At 42.8% G+C, this 23,713-nt stretch overlaps 2 protein-coding genes across 8 annotated transcripts in view; both read left to right on the plus strand.

The window, feature by feature from the left end:
- Nucleotides 1–551: 551 nt before the first annotated feature.
- LOC102302163 (kelch-like protein 25) lies at nt 552–19,194 on the plus strand. 7 transcript variants are annotated; one of them, XM_042225345.1, is made up of 14 exons: nt 552–780; nt 3,421–3,484; nt 3,769–3,896; nt 7,343–7,562; nt 7,664–7,769; nt 9,049–9,294; nt 10,046–10,135; nt 10,310–10,473; nt 11,601–11,748; nt 12,696–12,892; nt 13,506–13,611; nt 14,156–14,299; nt 14,517–14,933; nt 17,794–19,194. In XM_042225345.1, the coding sequence occupies exons 4-13, from the start codon at nt 7,381–7,383 to the stop codon at nt 14,901–14,903; spliced, it is 1,770 nt and encodes a 589-aa protein (XP_042081279.1). In that variant the 5' UTR covers nt 552–780; nt 3,421–3,484; nt 3,769–3,896; nt 7,343–7,380; the 3' UTR covers nt 14,904–14,933; nt 17,794–19,194. The 7 variants fall into 7 exon arrangements, with proteins under 7 accessions (XP_042081279.1, XP_042081281.1, XP_014192669.1 ...); XM_042225347.1 differs by lacking the exon at nt 3,769–3,896 and having other exon boundaries at nt 552–830; nt 7,348–7,562; XM_014337183.2 differs by lacking the exon at nt 3,769–3,896 and having other exon boundaries at nt 7,348–7,562.
- Nucleotides 19,195–19,333: 139 nt separating this feature from the next.
- Nucleotides 19,334–23,713, plus strand: part of LOC102301855 (sodium- and chloride-dependent GABA transporter 3) — a 22,902-nt gene continuing 18,522 nt past the window's right edge. Inside the window, exon 1 of the mRNA XM_005933543.2 lies at nt 19,334–22,441. Coding sequence (XP_005933605.1) covers nt 22,306–22,441 — 136 coding nt within the window. The 5' untranslated portion in view covers nt 19,334–22,305. The remainder of the gene's footprint in view (nt 22,442–23,713) is intronic.

Raw genomic sequence — 23,713 nt, forward strand, 5'->3', positions numbered from 1 at the left:
AGCACCATGTTTTCGCTGATGCTTGTATTCAGTCTGATGGATTCTCAGCCGAGGGACTATGTTTTCTGTGTGCAACTTGTTACTGACACCACTGGCACACTGCAGTGTTTCCACGTCTCCTCTAACGGGCTGTGAGACATGAGGCTCTAATGTTAAAATGAATCCAGTTTGAAGTTTCCCGGCTCTAATGGGAAGCCCTGGCAGTGCACGCAGTGATGAAACTGTTAACTGGAATGACAATATTTACTCTCTGCGCTAAATCACCAGATTAGTCATGTCTGTTTCTACTGTGTCGCTGTGATTTAAAGCCAGGGGATTGTTTTAAAATCAGAGTAGTGTCGACAAGCAGTTGTTGTGCTACCGTGTTTAAAGCCGCCTCTCTTTGTGTATGATTGCTCCTCGGGGGATTTCATTGGGGCTAGCTTTGTGGTTCGTACAACGACGTCAACGATGATTGGCCTGAGTAGCTGCCAGTCACGATAGACGCCGCTTCTAAAATCTCGCCGTGTGCAATGTTATTGGCTGAGAGTTTATCTCGAGGCTGGGGATTGGTGTTAGTAACGCCAGCAACGAGTCAGTCCAAAGTCATTGGTTGTTGGTTCCGCTGCAGTGTGAAGGCTTTCTTCCACAGCCAGTGAGACAGGCATCGGGCCAAGCTACCGAAGAAGAAGGAGAACAGGGAGAGGTAGTTGAGCTGCTGTGAAGGGAGTGTGATGTTTGTTCGTGAGCGGAGACATGAAACTTTACACTGCGTGGATTTAACCTGCAGCTGACGTGAACGTGAGTAGCAGAGCTTCCCTCTGGCACTGCTGTGGGAGCCAGACCGTGGAGTGAGTGGAGCTTTGTCAGTTATTGTTCTCACATTAGCGTCAGTGCTTCAGCGGCAGAGCTGTGTACGGTCAGCTTGCGAATTCGTACGGACTCGAAGTGTCTGTGTCATGTGAACGACAAGCTTTAAGACAAGTGTAGGCTGCTCGCAAAGGTTCTCAACAGCACCCAAGTTGGTGCATAGCAAAGCTAAATGGAAGCCATTTGGTCCAGTGCCATTCCAGCGGAACGCGATTTTTCCCATTTGAAATTCCGGACAGGTCTATGGAAGTGCATGTTCGGCTGCCCCACAGGCAGGAACCGGCCTAAGCACATCCACAGCCTGGAGCTGGTGGCCCACTGGGGGCATGTTCACTGACGGCTAACTAACTCCGTGGCCTCAGATCCTGCTGGACTAAAGTGAAAGTTTTCGTCTTCTGTCAGGGAGCTCTTTGTTTCTCGGAAGCTACAGCAGCTCTGCCACACTCTCTCAGGACCACGTTTGTCTTTTGTAACTATTCTCCGATTATGCAACACTGTTGCTCAATTATTTAACTTGTGATAAATGATTGAAGCAGGCTGAGCTGCACACATCTTTAATGTTAGCAGGTCCATGTCAGGCACCAGGGTCAGCAAACAGTCAGCATGAAAGATGTGAGTGCGCATGTGAAGACTTGGTTTCATGTTTCATGTATTTGATTGGTATAATTTGTGATATGTGATCTGTTTTTATTGATTAGCCTGTGAGAGTTAAGCGGCTGTATCAGACAACACTTTGAACTCTGAAACGTTGTATTTGTCTCTCTGACCTTAGAGACAGTTTGAGACAGAGGTGAGGGAGAGTAGATCTATTAGACAGAGGATGATGAAGATGGAGCTGCCAGGCAAGAGGAAGACCTCAGAGGTGGTTCGTGGATTTAGTGGAGAAGGATGTGCAGAGGGTTGTTGTGACAGAGGATAGTAGGTAGGGAGGGGAAAGATGGAGGAGCTGAAAGGAGAGAAGGAATGGTTCCTCACCTCACAATTGATTTTCTAGAAAATTATTTGGATATTTAAAAAACGTAAAGTTCAATAAATTTGACCTAAAGAGTTTCTTTTTCTCAGAGTTTGTAGCTTGTGTCTTACAGCTGACCCTTTTATCCTTTGTCTCTAAATCATCTGAGACGTAATGACTTCCTTTTTGTTCTAAGAAAAACTTTTTGGAAACCTTTGGCTTCTAATTTCTTCTTCAGTTTCTTGCACATAAAAATTCTGGGTGGGCCATGCTGATGTGGATGTCAGTCAGTATTTACTCACTAAGCACATTGAAGTTTTTGGTAAGTTGTTTAATAGGTTGTGCTTATATGTCAAAGCCATTTAACACACAGAGTTACTAACAAAGCCAAGCTTGGCTGCAGTGCAGAAGGAAACCTTTGATTGTCTTAACTCATAGCAGGCATGGACGTGTGCTTTTTACTTAGCTGTCCAGGTGGGTAAATGGGAATTTTAATAACCTAGAAATAACATGGACCCGGCCCCCAGGAGAGGGCTACTTGTTAGTGAATCACTTGCTCAATCAGACAGACACACAGAGTGGCTCAGGGCAACAGATTCAGCTATGTTAGTTATGGGTAAACAAGCTCAGGCCTACTGACTGCTCCTCTCTTTAAAGCACTCCATCTATTCAGCCTCTGTGTTGATATTCCACTGGTGAACGATACGTGTGTGCGTGCTGTAACACCGTGTGTGTAACAGCGTGTTTGTGTGGTGAGCTGTTTGAATGTGGAGTTGGTATGAGCCTTCTGTTGGGCACACATGCTGTTGCCTGGATTCAATACTGCCTTTACGTGTCCAAGAAACTCAGCTAATCTGGACACACCGACCCACATTCAGCACACTGCGCCTGTGCACAAAAACCCTTTCACCCATCCACGCTGGAGCCCCTGCAAAAACCTTCTGCACTTATAAAAACTGCACTTCACACTGTAAGGATCCATCTGCCCAAACATACACTCACCACTGCTTCATGTACCAGCAGTAACACGTAAATACCAGCATGCATCTGTTTTTAATGAGCGTGCAGTAGCGGGACCTCCACCTATTGTCTGAAATGCATTAACAGCTGGCTGCAGCTGCTCTACAGCTAGTGCATCGTTCTTTTTCTGGTACACCACTTAAGAAGATGAGAACCAATCACACTGTACGTATATTTTGCTCTCCCTCATCTCTCAAAGATGGACATAGAGCGAGTGCCCTGCCTCCTCTGGTGAAGGTCAAGTAAAGATGGGGTGAAAAGTTGAACAGAAAAGAACAAACACAGCAGCCCCCCATGGTTCAGTCATTTACAGAAGATTATGGTCCAAGAATTGCTTGTTCTGTTTAATAAACTCTGAGTTTCCATAACTGAGTCCTCTAAGTGTTAATGTAATATTAACATATAGCTGCTTTGTTAAGAAAACTCCTTCCCTCCGATTGCAATATATATGTATCACCAAATGTACTATCAAAAAGGATTTATAGTTGATAATGTTGCACAAGTACTGTGGCTCATTGTGTATATGTTTGAAACTGGTGATTAAGGTAAGAGTGGCGTCGACAAACAATCAGTTAACCCCTCCCTCCCTTCCTCGACAGGTGGTTGACTCGGGCTGAGCAGGCCGCCAAGCTTGCATTACTCTGGCAGATCCCTGGGCAGTTGGTGAGTGCACATTCATTTTTGTTTTAATACATTCTTCCTTCTAACCATTATCTCAGGCTGCAAAGTTGATCAAATTTTAATTTCAATCATGATTTTTATGTTCAAATAATTAATGAATGTGATCGAGGGGTGTTGGGTATGCACGCTCTGCCAGCAGAACACAGCTTTATGTGTCAGTCACAGCGCTTTCCTGCACTGCGGAGCCTGAGGTTACCTGAGTGCACCTGACTGCAGTGAGGTGCTCCATATCACAGACTGTCAAACAAGTCTCATGTCTGCCACAGCAGAAGACCACGAGCTCTGCACAGCAGAGCGTCACAAAATGCAGTATGATGAAAGCCAAACAATGCAGTGGTTGCTAAGGTGACTCACCAAACATGAGCTCGGATAAAGATTTACATCCATCATGCAGGTACGGATGGCATGGAGTGAAAGAAGCCTTCTAAGAGATGCACTGAATTTGGGTGAATAAAGAGGACCAGTTAATTTTTATGCAAGGATTTGTAAGTTAACAGGAAGGCAGCAGTGTCCTTTTACCTCACTAAGATCAAAAATAATCCTGATCCAATAACTAATCTCAGTACTGATCAACATAATCATTATTATCACCACCGCTGAAGCCTCAGCTCTAACTATGGTATTTTACTGCTTTGTTTTAAACAACGCCAAAGAAAACATCTACCTGTTAATCCTGTTGTTGATAGTACAATGCAGTATTAGGGCCGTATTAAGAAAAAAAATAGTGTTTATTCTTAGAATAAAGACAAAATGTTTAGATTAAAGTTGTTTTGAGTCAAACATCTGCCACAGAAAACACCCTGTGTAGATAAGTTAGTGAGACAGCTTGAATAGATATCTTCTTGTGTCTTAGTCTACAACATACACCTTCCCTACTGCATGAAGCTATAAGCATGAGCAACTTGAACTTGATCTGAACTTATTTCTGTTTTAGCACATAAACACAGCGTGGTGATAAGGACGAGAAGGTGCAGAAAGCTGCATCTGGTCAGAAGGTGGAAAAAAAACCCCACACAAACGTGGAGGAGTTGGTGGGATTTGTCCAAAATGAAATGGCTGCATTGGACAGATGCAACGATACAGATGCTTACAACCTCGAGCACGTTTGAAACGACTGTAATCTCCATATTTCAACTTTGTTCTCAAATATTACTTTAGGTTTAATCTTGAAAGTAACAATAATATATATTTTTTTCTTATTATGGCTCTAATATTCCTTCGTATAACAGGGATTCTTTAAAAACTTTATCAGTGGAATAATCAGAAACCACAAAAATATACAGCTGTGTGTGCCATATAGGGTAACAAAGATGAATTGCCTTTACTGTATGTTGACTGATGACAGCTAAATGTATAATCATCTCTCAAAGCCCCGCTCTGAGTCAGAAAAAAATCTTGTAACCTCAAATCCTAAAACCAAGTCAGAATCCGCCATCATCCCCTTGGAAGGTGTGTCAGAAACGGCCCTAATTACTGCGGCCCTCCCAAAGGGAGAGATTACAACACAGAAGCTCACGTGTGTGTGAGAGAGCTGTGCTGCGCTGCTGTGTTGTCCACAACATGCTTTGTTTGAATGTGCTAGCATTTCCATCCTTTGTTCATTCACAGCACACACTGGTCAAGTCTGCATGCACACACCCTGTCACTGAAGGGGTATGACTTTACTCTAAAACTCTGTGTCAGCAAATGTAGACACACGCGCACACACACAAGCAGCAATGGGGATGCTGACCCAGCATTCCTTCCAGTCTGGGCTGTCTACCTATTTTCCTGTGACTGGCTAACACAGCACCGCTGTAATAAGACCATCTTTAGCGCTTGGTTGTTTATCAGTCTGCAGTGAAATCGAGAGGAAATATTGTGTTCTATTTATTGAGTCTTACTTCATTAGGTGTTTAGAGTAACCCAGGGTGTCATGTCCATTGCTCTACTGGGAGACACTACAACAGTGTGACCTGAAGGAGGGAGAGAATATAAGTGTACATGGCACCAGGACACTATAGGTTGCAGGTCCAGTTTTGTAATCGGGTGAAGAGAGGAGCAGCTGTCAGTGAGTTGGAGCAGGTGGTTGAGGAGGATACTGGACAGGCATAATGTATAATGAGGAAGTGCTGGAAATATCTGACAGAGGATCTTCTATTCCCACCTCCAGCAGAACAGAATCCCTCAAAAGCAGCTCTGGCAAATCATCCGGTGACTGATGAGGTGGATAACTCGCCCGTTATGTATTAGTTGGTAGTAGTTTAACAGCTCCTTGTTAGCCGGGTCTCCAGGGTGGAGGAGGTTTGTCCTGAGATTAATTAAGGCCCTGGATGTTGAAATACTGATGTGATGTGGTGCAGTGCCTCTGGATTGGCTGACGGGGATGGTGTTAGCCACCCCTAAGGAGGAGTGACCTCCACAATCTAAAATGTGTTGCCCAAAGGCGAAAAAGACAATGCAGTTTGTGCTTTCACTGTTCACTTTGACCATTGTCACGTCACATTTGTGCCTCACTCTAGGACACCGGTCCCCAACCCCCGGGCAATGGACTGGTACCGGTCCGTGAGGCGTTTGGTACCGGGCCGCAAGAGTTGAGGCTCGGGTGGGAAATTTATGGTTTTCAGGGTTTCTATCGGTTTTTATTGTTACCTTTCTTTCCCTGGGTCTTTTCCCGTGTGTTATGAATAAATCTTCTTCTTCTACTGGTTTTATTTTGTTGTATTTATCTGCAACACCTTAAAGGCCCGTCCCTGAAAATATTGTGGGGCATAAACCAGTTGACATTTTTGTGTGTGTGTGTGTGTGTGTGTGTGTGCTTTATTCTATTAATGCATTTTGTACATGGTCCATATAAGAAATAAAAATGAAAAAAAAACAAGCCAGTCTAGGAGCACTCTGTCTGTCTGTCAAAGAACACACCTCAACATGTTTTGTTACTTTCCAGATATCTCAGAGTGCTGCTCATCTGCAGCTGTCACTTGTGCATAAGTGCATTTTATTAAACATGTTTTAATAGTTCCCCATACTGGTCCCATGAGCCTATCCTTTCAAACTTAAGAGACAGTTTGGAACATTTCCTCAACGCTCTGGGATCCTGGAGTGCACTCAGAGGAACTCATTCAGGGCACAGATACACTGTGTTGCCAAAGGTATTTGTTTGTCTGCCTTCACACGCATATGAACTTGAGTCGCATCCCATTCTTAATCCACAGGGTTTAACATGATGGCGGCTCACCCTCTGCAGCTATAACAGCTCCCACTCTTCTGGGAAGCCTCACAGCTTTGCACTGTGTTTATGGGAATATTTGACTATTCTACCAGAAACACCTTTGTGAGCTACTGATGAGGACGAGAAGGTCTGGCTCACAGTCTCCACCCTAATTCATCCCAAAGCTGTTCTGTTGTTGAGGTCAGGGCTCTGTGCAGGCCAGTCAAGTTCTTCCACATCAAACTCATGTCTTTATGGACCTTGCTTTGTTATAACACCACTAACAGCTGACTCTGGAGTATTTAGTAGCAAGGAAATTTCATGACTGGACTTGTTGCACAGGTGGCATCCTATCACGGTACCACGCTGGAATTCACTGAGCGTGAGCCATTCTTTCACAAATGTTTGTAGAAATAGTCTGTGGCCCTGAAAGTGATTGAAAGTTGGATGGGTGAGTGAATACTTTGGCAGTACAGTGTACCATTATGTGAACAGTGTTGTAAGAAATGTGATGTTATGGTTAGATCTTTAGTTCTTGTGTATTGTGCACAGAACTGTGACCACTTGCATACACGCATCTATACTGCTAATCCCAGCTGTGTCTACAGTGTGACAATATTTTCCTTTGTCTCCCCCTGTTTTTATTGCAGTATAGGAGAGAGTGCTGTAGGTACCAAGCAAAGCTGCCATGTCGGTGACTGTTCACGAAAATCGGAAATCCCGCACTAGCACAGGCTCCATGAACATCTCATTGTTCCACAAGCCTTCACATCCCGACAGTGTCCTGACTCATTTGAACACCATGAGAAAACAATGCATGTTTACTGATGTCACTCTGTGGGCCGGCGATCGCTCTTTCCCATGCCACAGGTAAACTCACGCTGGCAGTGTCTTTTTCGATGACCCCTTTTGTTTGTTTGTTTTCTAACTTGTGACTTTCACTCTGGCTCATCTGCTTTCGTGTTCTGCAGGGCTGTCCTGGCAGCATGTAGTCGTTACTTTGAAGCCATGTTTAGCGGAGGGCTGCGAGAAAGCCTGGACACTGACGTCAATTTCAGAGACAGTATACACCCCGAGGTACTACTCTGAATTTCTCTTTGAACAGTCAGGTTAGCGTGTTCTGGTGGCTCCTTGTTTTCAGTTCTTTTCATTAAAAAAACAAACAAACATATCTATATATAATCTTATATAGCTCTACCTCAGCACTCAAAGCACTTGCCTCATTCACCCATTCACACAAACACTATTTTTCTCTGCTTTTCCTGCACAAGTGCTTTCTATCTAACATTCACCCACATTCATACTGTGATGGATGCATCTGAGAGCAACTTGGGGTTAGTACCATGCCCAAGGATATTTAGCACACAGACTGGAGGAGCCAGGGATCGAGCCACCAACTTCCCACTTAGTAGATAACTTGCCCTACCTCCTGAGCTGCATCCAATAAAATGAACCTGAAGTCTGATGCTATTTCATTTTGTATGCCTTAAAGTTTAATCTTCAGAGGACAGGAAATATAAGTGTAAAGAAATATACATGTAAAGAGTTGAGGACAGAGAGGGTTGAACCACTTCATAGCAGGTCCTTTTTCTCTCACATTAAAGAAATCAGAAGGACAGCAGGCTTTCATCTGCACAATATGGTCAGAATCATGAGGGATCTCATAACCTCCTCTGCCACCTCACTGTGGACTGGCTCATTCCTTACTACTGGGCTGCTCTGAAAGCTTTTAGTGGCGCGGGGATGAGAAGGAGGGATCGTCTGTCTCCCATATTAGCTGGTCTTCACTGGCTCCTCAAGTCCAGAATTCACATTAAATTTCTTCCTCTTGCAAACCAATTTTGCAAGAGGAAGTGATCGGGGTTCATCATGTGTCACAGACCTTATAGTATCCTGATATCCCAGCAGAGCTTTGCTCTCAGACTGCAGGTTTACTTGTTTTTAGTTTCTAAAAGTGGAATGGGAGGCATGTCCTTCAGCTGTCAGGTATCGGCTGTCATCCTGTTTAGGTAATGGCTTCAGATTGTCCTTGTAATTTGATTTGGCTCAGGTGACACTGAAAAATTATTGTTACTCCAATTTATTAGGATTTAGTTTAGGAAGATTTCTAACTAGGATCAAAGTGTCTTTTCCAGGCTGAGGTTGCAGGCTCGCATTAAATGCTGCATGTATAGCACACATATGCAAACAGCCACAATACAAACTGCCTGCTTCCTCTTTTATTCCATTCTTTGATGTCTTAAAATTCACCACTACACGTGCCCACGTTTAGTGTGTTTTGGTCTTAGGCAGTGTGTCATGCTGTTATATGTCCTGTAATGTGCATGGCTAATTTTCCAATGGCCTACTTGGCTAGGTCCTGGAGCTTCTGTTGGACTTTGCCTACTCTTCCCGAGTGATCATAAATGAGGAGAACGCAGAGTCGTTGTTGGAGGCTGGCGACATGCTGCAGTTCCACGATATTCGGGATGCAGCAGCAGAGTTCTTAGAAAAAAACCTGCACGCGTCCAACTGCTTGGGAATGATGCTGTTATCAGATGCTCATCAGTGTAAAAGACTGTACGAGCTGTCGTGGAGGATGTGTCTGGTGCACTATGAGACGGTAAAGATGACTATTCTTGTTTTCTCTAAGTTTATTAAAAAATACTGAGTGAACAAATGAACATATGTTTCAGATTTGTGGGGGGATTGATCCTGTGGAATATTTTAATAATCTGAGATTGACACAATCAGGTAGTAGGAACTCAAGCGCAGAGCGGTTAGACGTCTCCAAAAGCAGTTTATTTACAGCACTAGTGCACGATGTATACAGTGAAGGGAAATCCAAACTCCAGGGAATCACGGGGAAGCTCTCTCACACTCGCTCACGTCTTCTTGCCCAAACTCACACGTTCACACGGCAGGGAGGAAAGTCTCTGTAGCAGAAGAAAGGGAAGTCACTCACAAAGCACAGGTTCACAGGAGCTGGGAGAATCACTAACGTACAATCATCCAGCGACGAGAGGATCTGTGTTCCAGCCTCAAATAGTGCTCCTAGGTGATGACAGCTGATTGTTGTCAGGTGTGTGGGCCAAGGGCGGAGCCCACAGTGAGCTCCGCCCAGGCAGAGAGGGAGAGAGAAAACCAAACAACACATGTAGCCTCGTGGGGCCGGCCGGGCAGGCACGGAGACCACGACAGAGATGGAGGATTTGTGGTTTTCATGCACTATAAACCAGAATGATCAAAATGGAAACGAAGGCTTAAAAGGTTTTACTTTATTCAACAAAGGAAAGTTTCCTTTGTTGAATAAAGTGTGTGTTTGTGTGAGAGAGCGTGTATGTTGCATATAACATAAGTATTTGTGCTTTCAGGTGAGAGAGTCTGAGGATTTCTACAGTCTGTCCAAAGACCAGCTACTGGAGCTGATTCTGAGTGACGAGCTGGAGATAGAAGATGAACAGGTGAGTGTCGTCACTCGCGGGGACTCTCCTGTGTCTGTGGCGTGTTTTTTCAGAGCGTACTGATTTGTGTTTGGAAGTGATTTTTCATCCAAATACCAACTAAACCGCAGAATGCTCCTCGTACAGTGTTGGAAGCCATAAATTGATGTTGGCTGGTAATTCGACTCATGGCAGGTTGTGTTTAACTCTGTGATGCGGTGGGTTCGATACGACTTGGAGGGTCGGCGTCTTCATTTGCCAGAGCTGCTGACAGGCATAAGGTTGGCTCTACTGCCCTCGGAGTGTCTGCTGGAGGCTGTAGCCTGTGAGGAGCTGATTATGGCTGACAAGAGGAGCAGGTAGGCTCATAAGACCAAGACCATGTAAACTTTGTGTCTTCTCTTTGTTTCATCTCACATTTAAGCTTTCGCATTCAATACTAGCTTTTCATATGAGGTGGGTCTGATTGAGTGAAAAGTGTTACAGGCCAAGAAGTTTCTTAGGCTTAAAAGGTAATAAAGATGTAAAAGAGGAGCCGACCACAAAAAACGAATGGAAGAGAGAAGACGATGGTTAATAACAATTAATGCAATAGTGGCATATACACACAAGTGAGTAGAGGAAAGGAGTGAAAGGAGGTAGAGTACATCATGGGGAGTCCCTCAGCAGTGTAGCTAAAGCATCTTCCCAGGGTCCGTTGATCCTGCCCTAATCGTTGGCTCTATCAGAAACAGAGTTTGAAGCCCAATCTTAAAACCGGGTTCGTGCACAGTTTTAAAATGATATTACTTTTCCATCACTTGAATACAAATTTTCTGAAATGTCTTCAAGTCCAAGCCAAAATCTTTTTTTGAAAGGTATTACACAGCTGAGCCCGAGCAGCCTCGCTGTGACTGTGACTCGATCATCACAGATCTGTGACACCCTGTGAGCTGGTGCCATGGACCAGCTGAACCCAGCTTCAATCAAAAATGGTGTTTCTCAAAAGTGACAGCAAATACTCTACCTTAGAATGAACCAAGAATGTCACCGATTCCTGCTTTTATTTAGTTATTCATTCAAACTGTATTTGATGGGGCGATACAGTTTAATATAGTTCTGATGCAGAGCATGAAACGGATGTCCTGCAGGGTGATTCCAGGTATCACAACCTGTCTGCATACAGGCTTCTACATCGATCAAGCAAAAACAAAACATTTCAGTATCACTTACATGAAACCACAGAGCAGATCATGTCGGACTCCATGACTGCTTCACAAGACTTGCTTGGATATAGATTCCCATGTATCTGTGTATCAGTTCAGTTTCCTTTTGTGTCATCTTTTTTTTTTGTTATTGTTACTATTTATATTTTTCAAATATTATTAACATATTCTTGAGAAATTATAGGAGTGTGAATTTAAACAGAAATTGGCTAGCAGCTGTGGTTTTGACAGACTCTCCACGCTTTCAGTAAGGATCAGCTGATGTGCTGACTGTCCTGCAGGTCCATAGTAGAAGAGGCAATGCAGTGTAAGAAGAAAATCCTTCAGAATGATGGAGTAGTGACGAGTCCTTGTGCCCGACCACGCAAGGCAGGACATACGCTACTTATACTCGGAGGCCAAACCTTCATGTGTGACAAGATATATCAGGTAAAAGGACCTTTCTGCTTGTGTGGTGTGATTTCATGTAATGCACTGTCAGTGTCACTTCTCTCAGGCTGATGTGAGTTGAACTGCTATGTTATTAACATGACATTTAACGGCTCTTTCATTTTAAGCTTACACTTACAGATCTACTAATTCATCCAGTATTTAATTGTTCTCCTGTGTAAAACATCTCTTCTGTCTCTGCTGTGATCTTCTCCATCTCGACCCCGACACAGTCGGGTTTTCACAACCAAAACTCTCCTTGCTGATTGACAAAGGAGCTTGCAAAGAAAAGCGTCTGGACTTCTTTAAGTTGCTTGAAGACGTTTCACCTCTCATCCGAGAAGCTTCTTCAGTTCTAAGGTCAAATGGTGGGGAGTCCCAGATATAAACCTAGTGGGAGTAACCCCCCACAGAGGGACAAAAGGACCCCCTGATGATCCTCTAATCGCCTGAGCCAAGGTGTGAAACTGGGTGTGGGTCCCAATCAGCCAGCGTTTCGGGTGAGTTCATTGTGAAACCTGGCCCCACCTTATCATGTGAATTCCTGGGATCAGATGAAACGTCTTCAAGTAACTTAAAGAAGTCCAGACGCTTTTCTTTGCAAGCTCCTTTGACTACGATGACCTGGATGACTGAGAACCTTCACAGACACCTTGCTGACTGAGTTTAATCTCAGCACAATGACTAATACTAATTTAATATATCAGTGGGGAAATGACATAAAAATTCCATTGATGTGAGTTATGAGGATTAACCTCATAATACATCGACATAACCCCGTCTTCGTGTCCTTTGTTAACATGGAAACAAATTCAGAGTGAATTTTAACTCCACTTTATTTAATTCACCAGTTCATCTTTATGTATTTCTCATCCTCTGTCTCATTTTATGTTGACTGCAACAACTGGGCCACTTCTGATGTTCACATATTTATGTCAAATCTATAGGTTGATCATAAAGCCAAGGAGATCATACCGAAGGCAGACCTTCCCAGCCCTAGAAAGGAGTTCAGTGCCTGCGCCATTGGTTGTAAGGTTTATGTGACAGGAGGTCGAGGATCAGAGAATGGAGTGTCTAAAGATGTCTGGATCTATGACACTGTCCATGAAGAGTGGTCTAAAGGAGCACCCATGCTAATAGCCAGGTATGCTGTTTGTTGCTTTATAGGAAATGCTGGATCAGAGCAAACGGCAATGTAGTAGTACTGTCCAATTTCTAGGGTAGTTTTGCAGTTAAATTTGCAGTGTAAATGGACATTTATTGGTCTAAATGTGTTGCCCAGAGCAAAGTGAGATTCTAGAGTTCTATATATTGTACTTGGCAATTGTTTAACAATAAGAAATTATCACAAAACAGACGTTGCTCTTGCCACTGAACCAGAAATCGCTTAGAAGGCAATTTTTCCTGCTGCAACGTTTATCTTTGTGAATCTGTGCTTCAGACTACGTTTCATTCACTTCACCCTATTATGTTTGAAAGGATTAAGAAGTGTTAGCATGACTGTAAACATGGCAGATATGTCATGAACTGTGGCAAATGCCAAGGCTTTCTAAGGAGCTCCAGGATAAAATGAGTTTTGGATGCAACTGAGATTAGTTCAAGTGCCACTGGTAGAAGTATAGTTTGTGTGGATAGACGCTGTGTATAGAAAAGTGTTTAAACTTACTTTAGCCATATAGTGGATTGCATTACAAAGTGCACCATCGCAAACCCATCACTGACAGAAGTTCACACAACATGCTGCTTCCCTTCCACAGGTTTGGCCATGGTTCAGCTGAGCTGGAGAACAGTCTGTATGTTGTTGGAGGGCATACAGCCATAGCTGGTGTCTTCCCTGCTTCACCATCTGTCTCTCTGAAACAGGTCTGAAAAGCAATGACTTCTACCTAAAGCTGAAATAAACAATTATTTATTTGTAACTGACAAGTGCAGAATTTATTTATTTTTTGACAATTTACGTATATTTATGTACAGTTTATTTGTTCTGTAAATTTCATAGCTAGCCACAAAAGTGAATATGCATTGACTTTGAACTGGCAGGAAGTTACAGAAAGTGGTACTTTGCACAAAAGTGCATTCTCTGTTAAAGTCTTACAGAATAGTTAAATTATAATAATAAATGACAGAGAGAAAATTGCACCTCGACAGGTGTTTAAAATAAAGCTTTATAGGCAATGTAAACATGTTTTATTGGGCAGGGTGGAGCGCAGGGTTGGGTGTATAGCAGGTCGTCCGTAACACTCCTGCCAAGTTTAAAGACTGTCAAGAAGAGTGAAGAACAGCTTTACCATGTGCACAGATTTCGCTGATGCTTGACCAGCAGCTCAGTTTGCATTTTACTGTTTTATGATCAAACTTTACAGGGACATGAAACTAAAGTGTTAAGTGTATCAAACGTCTTCACCAGGTGGAGCGGTATGACCCTCTCAATAACAAATGGACCATGATGGCTCCACTAAGAGATGGCGTCAGTAACGCTGCTGTGGTCTCTGCCAAACTCAAACTCTTTGTTTTTGGGGGGACCACCATACACAGAGACAAAGCCTCCAAGGTTGGTGCTCTTTGTTACTTACCTGCCTCTCTGAAGCATCTCTACCAATACTGTATGAATTTTATTGATTATACTTTTCTTTGAAAGACCAGTTATTGTTCTTTGTTTCAGTCATTGTGTAATAAAGATGTAAAAGAACAATACTACATTTAGTGTGAGTGGTGTGCTGTCGGCGATGGCACTGTAGCTGTATAATTCCCTGCTTGCTATTTTGTAGGTCCAGTGTTACGACCCCGTAGGAAACCGCTGGAACATCGCGGCCGAGTGCCCTCAGCCCTGGCGCTACACGGCAGCTGCTGTCTTGGGAAGCCAGATCTTTATCATGGGCGGCGACACAGAATTCACAGCTGCCTCTGCTTATCGCTTTGACTGTGAAGCCAATCAGTGGACTCGAGTGGGCGACATGACGTCCAAACGGATGAGCTGCCATGCCGTGGCCTCGGGAAATAAGCTTTATGTGGTTGGAGGTTATTTTGGGACGCAGCGGTGTAAAACACTGGACTGTTACGATCCCACGTCAGATAGTTGGAACTCCATCACCACTGTACCTTATTCACTGATCCCCACAGCCTTTGTCAGCACATGGAAACACCTGCCTGCCTAACTGTGAGGTACCAGGAGACACTCATCCCAGGTATGTTGAGGAATGTCTCAGTATGCCACACAAGTCACTGATTGTTACAGCAATCCACATTTGTTAACGTCAAAGTTACACTTCATAACTTCTTCACTGTGTGTGGTTTTTATCACAACTCGGGCTGTTCAGTCATAAACATACTATTCACCGCTAGATGTTACTTAGTCCTCCCACAGCTAGCCTGAATTGCCTTCAGGCTAGCTGAAAGTCCCTCTTCCCAGGTTTTGCTTCTGCAGCTGCCAAAGCCACAGGCCAGTCCTCCAACACCCATCTGCTACCTCAGGAGACCCTTGAGGTCAACCAAGCCTGGGAAGCCCATACCAGCCTCATTTATTCCCTCACTGGCACTGGCCACTAGTGGGTCTGTAGGTTACCACCACGACAGGCACAAATGATCAACAGGCTTTAGCTCTTGCCCACTGGTTTGATAGTGGAGGTCCTGAAAATGGCCATTTGGACCCCATGTCCCCAACTGCCCCCAGTATGCAAGATTTATCCAAAAAGACCTCACAGACAGGACCTCTGTTATTCACTTGGGTACCAGTTCTGTTTAGCAGCCTTCCCTGTTAGCTCATTCAACTCACCACTAAGTTGTGATCAGTTTATACGATTGCGTTTTATTTAGTTAGTGCCACTTCACAACAACTGTCCCCTCGAGCTTCTTTATATTGCAGGCTATAGACCTTAAACAAGAAGAGAAGAAAAATGTAACTTCCATATCTTACAGCACTGCTTCTTTCCTCACCCAAGTCCCAATATTATCGCTGACCTTTAGCCTAAGGTTCTGTGCTACCAGGCATATTTCTGAGCAAACCTCAAGCTCAAACCCCTGCTTAGCACAGAAGTGTAATAACACAGCAGACTCTGGTTTAGACGTTGCTGTTGCTCCAGTTTCTGCGTGGGCTCCAGCTCTATCATCATTACCCACCTGAGCACAGAGGTCTCCCAGGAGTGGAGTGCCGAGGTGGAACCTCTTCCACGATCCCTGTCAAAGACTCCAACAAGTCAGTGTTCTGAGAAGCTGTTCAGAGCCCTGCTCTCTCTAACTCATAGATGTTATTTTATATGTTGTAATAATGTTGGTGGTGGCTGCAGCTCAGGAGGTAGATCATCTACTAATTGGAAGGTTGGTGGTTCAATCCCTGGCTGCTCCAGTCTGCATGCCAAATCCTTGGGCAAGAGCTCAGTGTGTGAGCGTTAGATAGAAAACAATGATAACGATTGTAGTGCATCAATGTATGTTCCCCAACCTTGAATCAGTCTGGAAGAAACTTTATGACGTGCAAATACTTACAGGTTACATATATTTAAAAAGAACAAAAACAAAGAGAAACTGCAGTGTTGTGTGTACATTATGTGTACGTTTTTGTAAATACATTTTTCAGTTATTGGGGATCACAGGAATGTGATGATGTCATGTGTGAATAAGTGCTGATCAAAGTGACAGTAACTGACTATTTTGTCATACAATGAATATGTGTTTTGTTATTCATCTCTTTGCTGTTTATGAGCAGCTGTTTTGCTTTCTCACTAAATACAGTTACAGTATGTAATGAAGATAAAAAGATTTATGATAAATGAACACGTATGTGTGAATTTTCATACACGAGCAAAGCGAAGCAGCGCCACAGGCCAGAGTATAATGGTGGCAGTGCTAATATTGTTAAAAAATCAACTAAGTAAACAGGAAATGTAATGTTACCAAAACATTACAAACATTTGCAGATTAAAATCGTGTCCATTTTTTATTATAGACTTATGTGGGATAAATGATTTCCTGTATCTGTCCTTATAGCAGCCGCACTGATTCAGCGTGTTAGAGGGTGATGTGTGTCCTGTTTGTGGTCCATAACAGCCAACACAGAGCCAGCCTTCCTCATCATTTATTAAAATGATCACTTGTTGGTTTCACCAGCTCTGATGCTGCTGCCCCTGCACACCACAGCAGAGGACACTGTGCTCACCACAACCCACTGACAGGAAATCGCCAACACTATGCTGCACGTGTAGAAGGATGTTAGGAAACGGAGGCGGCTCATCCCTTTCTTGTATCCAGCCTCTGTGTTAGTTTTCCACTTGAGCCTCTCGGGACGTACACGGGGAGTGGATAGCTGTCCTCGATCACCATCTCCCTGGCCTTATTCAGGTTTAGAGGCACATGATTTTTCCCAGACCATTAAAGCACTTCTGATCTGCCCTCCATCTCCCACCCATCACTTATACAGTTAGCTGTATAGGCCTCTGAGTGATGTTTCAGTTCACACTGCAGTTTGGTCACAGTCCTGCTCCAGCCTCACACACCTCACTGCTGTTGTCTTCTCTGCCTGCAGGTGTCGACGCTGCCCCTCACATCAGTTTACAGTCGCACTGTTTCACTCAGGGTTGTAGAGAGTTAATCTAAGCGCAGTTTATTTAGATTGTTATTAAATAAATTATTGTTTGCATTGCTGGTCATAATAAGAGTGATGACAGCAGTTATATATCTAAGATGATGCTGTGTAATTGTTGAACAGCTGTGAATGACAATGACACCAGCCAGCAGGCTCCACACAACATTATGGTGGTGGTGTTAATGATGGTGAAGTTCCCATTATTATTATTATTATTAATAATAATAATAATAATAATAATAATAATAATAATAATAATAATAATAATAATAATAATAGCAGCAGCAGCAATGTCTGTGTATATGGAACCACATTAAAAGCAGCAGAACACAGTAGTGGCAAATATCATCACACAGATGAATATTTTTCTCTAATCATAAACCGATGGGCAACTTTTTAACGTTTTCTTGAATATGAAGTTAATAGTTTTGTTGCCTTCATGTTTTATTTCTGTTCTTTTCTTCCAGGAGGAGAAACTCTGAGAGTGGCCGAAGCGCCACACAGACCAAGCTTTCTGAAGACGAAGCAGCGTGTCACACACTCTGAAACAATGTGAGTGGTGTGGTTAAAAAACCCCACAGTGCACCACTCAGGTCTGAACACAGACAATTACAGTGCTTCCTGATGACATACAAACACAGAGACTGTGTGTGTGCGTGTGTTTCTTTAGTGTCTTATGAGTCAAACCATTCCAGTAAGAAATCAAACTAAGAGCTGCCATGTTTACTTAAGTCATTTTCCTCAGAAGTCCAGCAAAATGAAATGAAAGCAAAGAATATGTTCACTGCAGTATTGAATAGTCAATGATGTGATGGAGGTTTCTGGCTTTTGCAGTGCTAGGTTTTATTTGTTCATTTTTTTTTTTTTTTTTTTTTTCTTCGTAAGAGATTTTCCAGTTCATACAGAAACAGGTGCAGCGCAGGCCGAGTTTAGCCTGAATTATCCGGTGGTAAAGAATCATTTGCTAAAATGAAGTTGAATTACTCATGCTACTTTCTAAAAGTCCTCGTTGATGTCACAGCATTAGCAGCTCTCCACACACGATCTATTTATTCACCTCTGCAGCAGTGCAGCTCGTCACCAGAGGATGTGGACATGACTGCACAGCAAGCAGTCTGTGTGGTAGACTGTACAGAGCTGTGACGTCAAAGCGATTTACTCAGCACCAAGAAAATAAGCATCAAAGATCTACTTTTTGGGCTTGGATTCAGCTGTGATGGACACCTGGTTGATTAACATTTCAGAGTGCATTTGCAGTCCTCTGTATTTCCCGTGACATGATTACATTATGAATGAATGTGTGCAGCTGAGCAAGTTTTCAGTGGTTTGAAATCTGAGAAGCACAGCGGCCTTGTTGAGTATGTCCTGCAGACACGCTCACTGCCATTCAAACACTGCTCTGTATTTTCTCTGTAGCACCTAAAGACTTTTAATCTTCAACAGTGAGTTCGTGTGCGTGAGTGTGTGAATGAGTGATCAGTGTACAGTGTTTCCCCGTGCTCAAACTAACACAACAAATGAATGAACACGGTTTGTGACGCACACAGTTGCACCGCCGTTGCTATGTTGTACTGGCTCTGTCAGTGTACAGTGTTTACTAATGTCGGGAGCGTCTTTGCACTCGTCCTCTCTACAACTGTTCATGAAGACCTTGGATGGACCCTTCTGAGCTGCATTTGCTTGTTTTCCCAAGTTGGAATTAAACTGTATCTCAGAAGAAAGACTGAAGCATGCACCAGTGAATCTGGGAAATCTGAGGATGAACATGTTTCTTAAAGTGAGGTTTTCCAGATGATTTTGAAAAGTTTTTTAAGTGTGGTGCTGTCATGTTTTTACTGGTGATAATAAACACTGACTTACTTTTTAAACTGCACTGAGCTTTTGAACGTGCAGACGAGGATGACTGGTTTGTCTCTTTCGTTTTTAACACGTCGGGTGTCAGAAAAGGTGAATCTTTCCATCCCAGTATACACTGCATCCTTGACTAATGTGCACAGTAAAACACTTACTAGTGAACTCAGTTACAGGTAGACTGACTGTGTTTTCTGCAGGTACAGAGCAGGGACACTGATTCTGGTTGATTAAAAACCTCTCACCTGCACAGAGTACCGCAAAGACGACCATGAAGTCACAGGACAGCCCGTGCTTGCACTCCGACTAAATGACTAAATAAACCACAGCAATGTTTTCAAATTCACATTTAGCTAGTTTTACAGTTAAAGGCACACAAGCCAAGGATCAAATGACTTCTGAGTGCGTGTGACGTGCACACTCGTGCCAATACTAGATTTATCCTTGAAGTCAAAGAGTCACTCTTCCAGTGTCCTCAACAAAAATGAAAAAGTTAATTTGGGTCAGCACAGTCATTTTTCTGCCCTCCTCCCAAATGTACTTCCTATCGATGGAGTGAGAAAAGTGCCTCCCATGGTCATCTCATTGCCTGTTTTCATCACTCAGTCATCTTCTATGTGATCTAGAAGAAGTGCACCAATAATTATTACAAGGGTATTTGCTTTCGGTACGCTCAGTTCAACTGAGGTGTTTAAAAAGGTTTGTGTCTTTGCAGCAAAGTGAAAATGCTGAATGACCTCCTCCAAATGTGATTCCATCATTTTTGCCAGGACTGGTATTGCTGCTTAAAGAAAAACACAAAGTGTTGGTTTAATCAAACCAGCTGCTAACGCCTGTTAGCCACTGGAAAGTGTCTGGATCTGTATCTCTCATTAAATTAGTTAATTTTAATTAGGAACTAATTTCAAATGTAGCAGCAGACTCGTCACACCAGACAACATTTTTCCATGGACTGAGCTTCAGAGCAGACAGCAGAACTACAGCTAAACTATAAGGAGGTAAACTGCCTATTCACTGTCAGATACTGTGAGAGGAGTACTACATGCATCACTGAAATATGGCTGCACTCATACTTTCACATAGTACTTGGCTTATAACTTTTTGGCAGATAGAGACGTTGGTCTGAGTGCTCCAGAGAAAGGTGGAATTTCACTCTTTGTGATTGAAAAGCGGCTCAATCCTGAGCCCGGATGTTGATTGTCAGGATGCATCCAGAACTCTTTGGGTATTATTACCACTGAACCATCAACGTTGTGGGAAACGTCTTGTCTGGCTCTTGTACAGATGAGCCCTTCAACTTTTGCCTCACGTGTGATGAAGTTGCTGGAGAAACTAGCTGAAGGTTTAATAGAAACCTCAGCCCTCTGCAGTTCATATATCCCCTAAATTTAGGAGTGGATGAAGCAGTTATTTACCTGTTGAAGAGAGCTTACTCCTGTCTGCATAGTAACAGCTGATTATGTGAATCTGAAATCGATCGATCAACACAAACAAGTTGTGTTTGTGAAGTTTTAACTTGCCTTTGTGACAGGGTCAAGCAACAATACAGAGCCTAACTGCAGTGTGCACGGCTTTTGATAAGGAAGAATAAGAAGCACAGAATCATTTATAGAAATGTTATCTGCCCGCTGTGGTCACAGAGCACAATGAGAACGTTCTGTCCAAAAGATCGCTTCTGCAGTCGACTATCTCGTGTGTTCAAATTATTTAAAGACAATACGTGATATTTTTGTAGGACCCTATTCAGCCAAGTCAGCTTGACACAGAGAGGGGCAGAATCCTTTCCATCACATCACTGAGAATAACCTTTTTGATTTCTTCAGTGCATTTAACACAGTCCAGTCACTGCTGGATAGTGTACAGCATACAGGTCATTTACAGGAAATGTCAGTGACTACCTGACAGACACACTGGATTATGTGAGATTGGGCAGTGCTCCGTTTGATTTGGTGGTGTGTTGTTCCCCAGCAAGCAGCACAACGTGCCACTACTCTTGTCGTCTTCTCAAGACTGGGTCTGTGCAGCCCCTAATCTGCTTTCTATAATACTACTATGGAGAAGTACCTGATATAACTGCAATTCAAAAATGCAAACTATCTTTTTTTCACAATTTTATTTCAACGGTTTTAAAAACTTATTTTAAGTTTTCTTTCTGTAAATGGGAACTATTTCATTGCATATTGTGCTATTACAGATAAATATTTCACATGTGCGTTTTATTGTCAATTAACAATCAAGAACACTATACAAGGCAAATGTTTTGTTAAAATTTACAATTAAGAGATGGTTTCATGAGTGAAAGTACAGTTTACAGCAGGGTAAAAACACCGGTTACGCTCAAGAACAGGAAGGCCAGATTACTTTGCCAGAAACATCTAAAAGGGGCCTGCACAATTTTGGAAAACATTTTTTTGGGGACAGATGAAACCAGAATGAACTTGTATCAGAATGATGGAAGAGAAACAGGTAATGATCTGAAGCATGCCACATCATCTGTCAACATGTTATGTCAGCACCAAAAACAAAAAAACGAAAAAGACCAGTTAGACTCTCAAAGCAAAGTTTGTGTTACTTGATGAAGCATGTGTCCTTGGACCAAATCTATGACTGAGGTATTTTTTGGACCTCCACAGTGGCATCAGCAGTTGCACTGTGGGTTCTTGTAACCCAGCTGACTCTTTTCAATGTGGAGAAGTAGCTGCTCTACTCTGAGTCCCTCGCAAACGACTGAACTTCTCACCCTATCTCTGAGAGGCCATCCACCCTTTGGAGAAATCTCAAAAATACCAAAATGTTTTTAAGGCTCAAGTTGTGATTGGCCTGCTGACTTAAAATCCTCTCCTTGCACTGGCAGTGGTGTATCTGAGTTGTTTTAATGTTTTTAAAACCTCCGGCAAAATCAAAAAGCCCCATAGTCCTATGTTGTGTTACTGTGTAACTAACACACATTTTTAATCAGTAACTTTCACTGTTGCTTTTTAAGCTGTGGATTAAAAGACAGGAAAACTATAAACTATCACATATTTGATTGGCTGCTGCAAACTTCATTGGTTAAACAGACAGTACTGCCTCTACAGATAAATAAGGATGTGTGCAGACAGTACTTGTTAGAGAACTGAGAAGCAAACATGGACATGCAGAGCAATGTGGAAAAGAGGGAACACTGGAGTAAGAAAAGAGAATATATCCTGGCATCTGCTGGCAATGTGGTGGGCCTGGGCAATGTGTGGAGATTCCCTTACCTTTGCTACAAGAATGGTGGAGGTGAGTATGTACAGATGAGCATAACCCTCTGTTTGCCTGCGTGTGCTTTTCTTATATCTACAATGAATAAATGAGCAGGAAAGAAGAGAAAATCTTCATATTGTGGTAACAAATAAAATGTGTATTATGTGAAATTAACTCCAGATCAATGTGTTATATCAGCCATTCCCAAAGTCAACAGTGCTCCAGCCCACTTAAAAAAACAATCACACCGATCTTAGATCTTCACTCCAATTACAACAAACAAGAGAAAATGATTTATTTTTTTGGTCAAAAAACATGAACAACACAGGCTGTTGGTTATAATTTGCTAATGCTACCCAGTCATGTGGAAAGTGTCAGGGCCGATGTGTGAGCTACCTGCCACTGGGGAACAAACTTCAATATAAAAGCAGTAAATTTAGGTCAGAGTAACATAATGTTTGAGAACATCAATAATAATATGATGTCTTAACCCTTGCATGGTGTTCGGGTCTGTGAGACCCGTTTTCAGTTTTTTTCAAAAGAAAAATTAAACAATGAATTATTTTTTCAACCTGAAATTCATTGGCTTTGGCTTATTTTCTGTGAAGAACATAAATCCGAACTAATTTTCAATGACCTCATACTGTACCTCCCCCCACGCATTTACATTACATACAAGGTGTTCGGGTCCACTGGACCCAGGTCTAATAAAAGTGTTGAAAGTGTAGGTCCTGTGTTCCCACACTCTGTCCTCCTCCTTTCTGGTGCTGCTGATAGTGTTTTCTTCTCCTCCTGCTCCGCACAAAGTTGCAACATTGTTGAAAATTCAACTATCAACACCGTCTGCTCTTACATTCCCACACATTTTACCCTCTTTCTTGAGGGATCCAAATTTTATTTTCTTATACCCTGTCCCACCTGCAAATTAGGGGCATAATACTATAAATAAGACTTTGCCAGTGTGGTTCTTTATCACAACTGATCAAGATGGCAAAAGATTATCTGCTGCGAGGGCCGTCCAATTGATTTTGGAAGAGAGAGGAGCTTCTGATGATGATGTTGACAAAGAGGTTTCAGAATATTTCACAATTCTGAAAATTCAGAGTCTGACAGTGACTTTGAAGAAGAGGATGAGGTTGAGCACCATTTAGTAACAAAACAAAGACGAGTACCCCATCTGCAGCCAGCTCCAGGACCAGAACAAGCCCACCAGACAGCAAGTGAAGAAATATGGATGTCAATAACTGGTGAAATTGAATGGTCTTCTTGCCCAAGAAACGAGCCACCCTGCAGAGCTGTTACTGTGAT

This window comes from Haplochromis burtoni, unplaced genomic scaffold, assembly GCF_018398535.1.
Source record: "Haplochromis burtoni strain Fernald_Lab_line unplaced genomic scaffold, NCSU_Asbu1 Contig_169, whole genome shotgun sequence".
Classification (NCBI taxonomy): domain Eukaryota; kingdom Metazoa; phylum Chordata; class Actinopteri; order Cichliformes; family Cichlidae; genus Haplochromis; species Haplochromis burtoni.